Source organism: Anthonomus grandis, chromosome 12, assembly GCF_022605725.1.
Source record: "Anthonomus grandis grandis chromosome 12, icAntGran1.3, whole genome shotgun sequence".
Classification (NCBI taxonomy): Eukaryota; Metazoa; Arthropoda; class Insecta; order Coleoptera; family Curculionidae; genus Anthonomus; species Anthonomus grandis.
The window spans coordinates 19,291,467-19,300,176 of NC_065557.1; the positions used below are offsets into that span (position 1 = coordinate 19,291,467).

Sequence of the window (8,710 nt, forward strand, 5' to 3'; positions counted from 1 at the left end):
TTTCGCACTTTCCCTTCCTTGAGACCATTTTTTTTTGGTCTTAAAAATTTCTACTCCCACTCCTTAATTACCCATTACCATCTTGACCGATACCTCCATGCTTACTATATCCGCCTCTCCTACAATTCCACTCTATTTTCCATTTTCACTCTCCTCTGTTCTTTCTTGTTTTTAAAAAACTTCAATCTAGAAATTATTCAGAAATATCTTATCTATAGGATTAGTAATCCAAGTTACGTTATAGTCCCCACGCACACACAGCAGTGTTTGTGTTTTCATTTATTGATTTGATCAATATGATATCAAATTGATTGATTTGATTTATTGATTCATTACATATTTAAAATGGTAAAAAATATAAAGTATGGTGTACGTACATGACAGTTCCTTCATTTAGGTAGATTACTGGGCTAATGACCATCCCAAAAAAAAGAAAGTAACATAACATGACTTTAAATGAATAAAAGGTTAATTTAAACACCTAGAAGATATGAAAAATAAAGTACCTGGAATACAATTGAAAAAAAAATTAGATGTGTGAAAAATATAAGAAATTACTTTGAGTGCTTAGATATTGTACAGTGCTCTTAATTGTACCTCCCCTTATTATCTTTTGAATGCGTTTATATAAAAATTTAAAATTTGGCACACACCATTAGCAACTTAAATACTACTTTTTGGTTCCTAGCTTATTTTGAAAAATAAAACTAAATAGTTTGAAATTTAAAAGCTCCCACTTAATGTTTTATGATCCTAGAATATTAAGTCATTACTTCTACCCATAGCAAAATGGCAGCCTTTCAAAATCTTAGTTTTTGCATTTTTATTTCCACATAAAATAATTAAATTTTAGATAACACAAAAATGTAACTATTTCACTACAAAAGATGTTGAAAATATGCATTAACTTCAAGATAGTAAAATAATCTATTAGAGAACTCTTCACGAATATTTTGGGAAAGTGGCAACATCAATATCGCAACATGCATCATTTATTCTTTTACGTAGATCGAGGATAGATTCTGTCTGGGTAAAGTAGACTTTTTGTTTCAAATAGCCCCATAAAAAAAAGTCCAGAGGTGTAAGATCGGGCGACCTGGCTGGCCACTCGGTAGGCCCTCGACGACCGATCCACCAATTAAGGTAAGTATTAGTCAAATATTCTCATCATGTTGAAAAACCAAACTCAACCAACTCAAATTCAAGAGGATAGTCTTTAATAATCTCAAGGATCAGTGGTTCTACTGCATTTTCCAGCATATTTAAGTAAATGTCCCCTGTCAAATTTCAACTTAAACTCTATAAACAACAACATACCTACAAACAAATTAAACCCGAACAGGTGTAGTAAAGAAAATAAAAATAAATAAAAATGCGAAAAAGAAGGTTTTGAAAGGCTGTAATTTTGCTATGGGTAGAAGTAATGACTTATTGTTCTAGGACCATAACAGCATTCAGTGAGAGCTTTCAAACCATGTATCGCATGATCCCCTTTTCTATTTAATTTTATTTTTCAAAATGGCATTCCGTCGCCATTTTAAAGTTGACAAAATAAGCTGGGGACCAAAAAGTAGTGTTTAAGTTGCTTATGATGTGTGCCAAATTTCAAATTTTTATATAAACGCATTTTAAAAATAAGAGGAGGGGGAGTCAATTAAGAGCCGCACTATATACAATGATTTGAATGCCATGACTTAATAATAATACCATAGCTTTTCTCCCATCGTAGATCAAATATAAGTCATAAACAAGAACTGATCTTTAAAATTTTGTTAGTTCCAGGCAAATCCATATACAGTGATGTGTATGGATTTGTTGGTACATTAGAAAGACTACCAGATTTTGATGTAGTAAAGTTTTGGTACAATATCTCAATGACAAATAACCAATTTTAAAATTTTATATTTCATATTCTTTGAATAGTATTTTATTATTAATAATTAGGTCAACATTTTTGTCAAAGTTTTTATTAATATTAAGTTTCCTATGTGAAGGTTTTTCAATATATAATCTTTTATACGAGTATTCTCTCATTTTCTCAAATATCAAAGCAATGGGATAATCAGCGAACCGTCAATGACTGAGACTACCAATAACGAACCAACACAAAATGAATTCAAAAATATTTCGCTAACCATCTGAAACTTGTTCTTCAGAGTATATTGCAGACTGTGCTTTGAAGAAGCAGGCCCGATGATGTCAGCAATATGATTAATCCAGAAGTATTTTAACAAAATCTTCACTTGCCTGTGCAAGTTTTATATGAAAGCATGTACAAATTCAAATAAAGTATTTAGATCAAATGGTAAAACAAGTTTTTGCTTCATATATAAGGTCTTAAACTCAAACGAAAAAGATAATTTAAACCAAAAAGATAAATTAGCTTTCTCGGTATTTTAAATAGTATAACGGAACCTATACACGTAGAATCTATTGGACTTAATTTGAACAAAAGATAAAACGTCATAAGCATACGATAATGTCGACCATTCAATTATTCCGAACGATTAAGGTTCATATTGTTCATTTTTGAGTTGCATACCAGATACATAATAGTTATGTCACAAATATTTATGAGGTAGGTATGTATTTGGTTTTTTAATGTTTGGTTGGCACGCCATCTATAATAATTTCTCAGTGCCGTGCTAGATATTTAGAACACTCGATGTCGAGTGTCCTCGAGCACACCCTTAAACTAATTCGTTGCAATAAACTTACATACCAAATAGTTAGAAAGGTGATTTTAAGGTTTTTATTATACTATTGATCTACTGTTTTGTATCTAATATTTGCACTTCAGTCAAATGGTATAAATTGGCTAAACAATAATCCTTTTAGTGCAAGCGTGTGCGAAAAAACGCTTAAATACGAAGGGTGTGTCGTGGAGTAATGGCCAATACTTTATTTTTACAAAACTTCCTTATTATAAGTATAATACTCTGTATATCGTTTAATGTTTGAACTTGTTAGCTTAGAAACTTCGAGACATATTCCGTGTATAGCGTTTAAAAACTATTATTTGTTTTTAGATTTATTGCAGAAATAACATTTGGTTAAAGAAATTTGCTACAACATACTCACACCAAGTTCTCATTTAGAGCCTTTTTCGACTCAAATTGCGGTAATTGAACATTGAAAAAAATGGTATCTCTACCGATATTTGCTTAGCAAGATAAAATACGACTGCATAAAAAATTTCACCAATTTCTATCTCATAGAGATAATAAGTAAAATGAAAAAGCAGTGTTACGAGCCTTGGCATGTGAGGCAGATAAAATGTGACAAATCCAATTTACATATTATGTTTCCAATTTTGAGCAAAATCAACATACTTTTAGTCGAAAAGCATAGAAGATGATTTTGATGCCAACGCGATCCAATTAGAACACAATTATATTCTGATTAGTGCACCTCTTCACGTAGCATAAGCGTGATAAGCGACTCACTGGATGCGAGATAAATTATCAAATCAATACCAAGCAACACCTCAACAAATATGAATATTTCCAAATTGATGGATAAGGAGACAAGAATCAATGAAATGCTATTAGACATCTTCTTATGGGGAGATGACAAAAGCTTTATATACAAAACTGAACCTGAACCTAACGGAACTAAGAAGACGCCTAACGTTTGCAATTAGACCGGTCACGCCTGAGATGCTTAATTGTTTAATTCAGAAAAACTACGGTCGAAATTTTATTTAAATGCATTTATGTAGGATTTTTTCTTAGTACTCAAAATGAGGTTCATTTTTCTTGATAAATTTGGAGCATTTTTTTTTTTAATTGTTCAAGGCATTTTCAACAATTATTAATGGGGTCTGCGAAATCGGTTCATTTTCAAACATGAGGTTCCTGACTAAAACGACGTTCTATTTGTATATATTTTTTTAAGTAGTATTTAAATTTTAACTCACAATACCTGGTTATTTCTCGTCCACCTTTTACAGTAAGGGCAACGTCTTATTAAAAAATCAATATTCCACAGCCCAGGTGCACTTTTTTTATTGCCGAGACAATAAGGTTGAAAAGTATAAATATTTTTTTCTTTATAGGCGTTCAGTTGTCTTTTAAAGGCATGCAAAAACCAAGAATGCTTACCCAGCAGCGGGCTTCAAATTTGCATTTTTGATTTGCAGATTTGATGTGTCGAATCGAATTTTCGATGCTCTTTAAAAATTAAATCAATTCCATTATATAGAAAATGATGATTTTGCATTGAGAAGTCTAAAGTATATATAAAGGCAAAATAATGTTAATCCAAAAATATATACTCTTAGTAGATACACACAGTGGCCCAACGAAAAACTCGCACCCATATTTGTGACTCTTCTGGTATATATTGGAAAAACGCTCGAGGACGTCAATTTTCATTTCTTGGAGACGCCTTTCCATCTTAAAATTCCAAAAAATTTTAAATTTTTAAAGGAATACCCAAATTTCCTCTTTAATTTTTAGATTCTCCATAAAGTTTTTAGTAACGTTTATTAAATAAAATATATTCATACTATTGTACTTCTATTATTGTGAAGATATGTAGATTAATAATATTTCACTAACTTAATACTTATAATAATGGATTGCAAAAAATAATAACCATGGATACCAGCAAGAATATTTACGATCAGTTGGTGTACGAACGTTTGTCTTTGATTTCAAATTGATAAGTTACCTACCTAGCTATGATAAATATAGAACAATGATGTGTTCAATTCAAGACAGGGTACAATAACAAAACTGTATTATCTAAATGGAAGCATTCCACTAAGAGCTACTGCCTGGTTATTTAATGCATTAGATCTAGACAAAAATATTAACGATTAGTATGTGGGTAAGTTGATGAGAAAATTTAAAGAACCAGGAGCTGAGTTTAATATTTGCCGTAATCGCCATTGATAAAATTGACCAGTTAGGAAGCCGGAGAAATAGGAGTTTTTGGGACACGTAGCACTTGACAACAGCCAAAGCACTTGTAGACTGGCTGTTTCTTTAGGATATACACGCTTAAAAGTACAAAAAATTTTTAAAGATAATTAATTTTACTAAAACTTATCCCTGAGCTTTTGGTTTCAGCCTCATGATTTTGATAGAAGGTTAGAGTTTTGCGAACTAATCTCTGAACGTATAATCTAATCTGTTATTTAATATTTTTATTTCTCGGATGAGTGTACGTTCTATTTACATGGTGCTGTAAATAAACATAACTGCCGATATTGGAGTGACTCTAATCCACATTTGTTTTGAGAGGTACATTCGCAATATCGGAAATCATATTGTAGGACCTTTCTTTATTCCTGGAAACTTGACGGGCGAGACATACTTGGACATGTTACAAAATACTGACTTATGAAATACTAAATAACTGAGCCACACATAACCAAAATACTAAAAAATTATTTTAATTGTAATTCATTTACAACAGTTTTTGGATACCTATTTCCCGAATCGGTGGATCAACAGACAAGATCTCAGTGTGGCATCGACATCTCCGGAGTTAAGTAATAGAAAGTATTTTAGATTACTTTCTTTAGGGGCATTTTAAAAGTAAAGTTTTTAGTACGAAGCCAGATTCCATTCAAGATCTTCGGGAGCCGTTTACGGCTAAATAAAGATAAATAGCTCAAGACATGCTTGAAAAGGTGAGGAACAAAATTCGAACAAAATCTTAAAAACAAAGAAATTATCGCATGAAGGTAAATGGGCACGACTTATTACCACATTGACATACGTCTTTGTAGTAAATTAATTTTTACTTTAACTTTAATGTACGCGCAAACTTTAGTTGTTTTTCTTTTTTTTTTTTAAATTCAGAGAGTCGTCTATGGCAACTATATTGATTTTTAGGATCTTTTTTCCACATTTTTACAGTTTCGTTATAAATTCAAATAGTTCCACAATGATTAAAGATAAGTAAAAACATTATTATTTAAAAGTTACTAAAAACTTGGAGAAGGGAGAATCTAAACATTTAAAAAAATTAGAACTTTTATTTAAGACCCTAAAGTGTAACTTAATACTTAATTTGTGGATCGCCCTGTATTATAGTGGCTCTGAAAAGACGTCTCCTTTGATATCTTTGAACTTTTATTTAAGAACCTAAAGTGTAACTTAATACTTTATTTGTGGATCGCCCTGTATTATAGTGGCTCTGAAAAGACGTCTTCTTTGATATCAAAATTGACTTCTCCAACCATTTTTCCCAAAACATACAAGGAGAGTCACAAATAGGGGTGCGACCTTTTAAGTAGGCCTCGCTGTAGATAAAATTTTTGTTCACTGTTTCGTTTTATATTAATTTCTCTAAGTTTTTGCAAAGATTTATATAATCTGAAATAAAATAAATATATATTAATTGTTTTTAAGAATTCACCAAAAAAATTAATGTTGTCTTTTTTGTACGTACACTTGATGGCTTGTAACCTTTTTTTTACTTTATTCTTAAAAGACTAATTTTTAACCCATATAATTTTCAGGTAAATTAGGCTTGATTTCAATATTTTAGGATCTTTTAAAGTCGAACTCTGATTTTTGGCATGACATATCATATTAGACCGGTTGTTTGAGTCGCAGCTACTTTTATTTTCATCAATTATAGAATAATCAAGATATTTAATTTTTTTATGAAATAGTATATATTAAGCAATTGACTGAAAGAGGCAGTGTATCTTTTTTTTCAGCTGTTTTTATTCTAATGAAAAAAAAACATCATTTATACAAAAGAATCTGGTTACTTTATTAATAATTGAAATAAAAAAATTACCAAACCACAGAATAAATGGAATAGAAATTACCTTATTGATTCGAAGAGAAAAGGCATAATAATATCTTTGGTTTTATTCTGACTAAATAAGGCGATTCTTACATATACATACTGATCTATATATACTCTTATATAAAATATTTGTTTATCTATATGTCTAAAAGTGTATGTCACAAATTAGTTTAATTTATTTTATCTTTAGCTAAAATGTGTTTTTTTATTTCTTTTATTGATTTGCTTTTATGATTAGTTTTGAAACCAATAATTCTTAGTACATACCTGTACTGTTTTTTTTTTAAATTTTAATTAGACTTCTAATAATTTCATCAGTAACGCCAACCAAAACTGGAATAAATTTACTTATATTGCAATAATCAATTATTTAATTAAATAAAAACTCATTCCAAAAATCTTTGATAAAGTTTATAAAATGCTAATGATTATTAAGAAACTAGAAGTAGTCGGATTTTTTATTCTAAGAAGAGGAGTTGCCTCTAACTGACACTTTTCACTGATCACAAAAGTAGCTTTGCGCATCTTAGGATTGATTCCATCTATCTCTAAAGCATCTTAACTAATATTATGTAATATTTTATTTCAGCAACAGTAGCTAATAATAGTTATATACTTGGTAAAAATAGATTTTAAAAGAATGTATGTGCAATTTTGTAAAGATGTCTTTGTAAAATTTATGAATTATTTTTTCGATTGAGTAATATACATTGGATGCTGGTTTCCAACTATAATAAAATATGTATACTCGATATACTTAAAATAAAACATAAAAAGTGCAAAAGTGTTCTGGACTTTTTGTGTTACTTTGGCAGTATTTTCATACATTTTCAAAATTATTTTTAATTCATTTAAGGATATTCAAATTAAAATCCTTTTAAACTTCTAGGTTTTTTAGAATAAGTATAGTTGTATACTTATAAAATTGAATATTTACCTGATCATTTTCTGATAAACCAAGATCTGCATACAAAGTGAACCCTGAGGTTTTATTTTCAGATGTTAAATTACTAGATCCAAGAGTATGGTACTTCATTTCTCGTACAATAATAATCCTAAGCCAGTCACAAACTATTTTTTATAAGGAAAATGTTTAAAAACACTGCGCACATGTAGGTACAGATATCAAAACAATATCAACGGTCCTTCGAACCGTATATTCTGACTGACTGTTGGCATAGAAATTATGCGTTTTACACAAACATGAAACATCGGGCGACTAGATATCGACCAGAGAATAATAATAAGCTGTTAACACTAACACTAAAAAATGGTTTGATAACAATACATTAGCCAAGCTGAACACGTCACGTCAGTTGAACTATACAATCGAATGGTGACTTCACGGATTGTTATGAACATGAAGAATTCCGAGTCTCGTCTTGCGGGTAGTCTGAACAGTGAACGGTTAGAGAGCATTTCTCCTTCTTTCTTACCTGCGATTTACCTATACCTGGCTGTGTTAAGAAGAAGGATAGCGTATGTGACCGCGCTAAAGAGGGCCAGGTAGTTCTTAAACAGCTAGAGAGAGAAACAAGCGCATTCTTGAAATTATTCAAATATCTGTATACAAATCTTATTCATATAGTGGAATGTACAATAGGTACAGGGTGATCAGAGACAAATATGTTATGCATTTCTTCCTAAAGGGCGAACACAGGTGTCAATAAGTAATAAATAATTCCCATAATTTAAAATATTTTATAGAAAAATGTTAATAGTTGTTATGTATTTGAATATTGACTAGCTAAAAAAAACAAAAAGAAATTGCATTGAGTAATTGGTAACATGGTACAAACTTTTAATATTCTTAAAATATGAATTAATGAATGTTTAGTGCAAATTGCTCATTTACATAGTTGGAGTAAAAATTCTTAACTATGTACTTAAGACTCGAACATAAATCAGCAATGGTAAAATATATATTGTGTATACC

At 30.3% G+C, this 8,710-nt stretch overlaps 1 protein-coding gene across 1 annotated transcript in view; it reads right to left on the reverse strand.

Moving 5' to 3' along the window:
- Positions 1-8,176, reverse strand: part of LOC126742983 (putative uncharacterized protein DDB_G0291812) — a 39,496-nt gene extending 31,320 nt beyond the window's left edge. Inside the window, exon 1 of the mRNA XM_050449881.1 lies at positions 7,712-8,176. Within this exon, the coding sequence (XP_050305838.1) occupies positions 7,712-7,810 (99 nt within the window). The 5' untranslated portion in view covers positions 7,811-8,176. The remainder of the gene's footprint in view (positions 1-7,711) is intronic.
- Between the last annotated feature and the right edge of the window lie 534 nt (positions 8,177-8,710).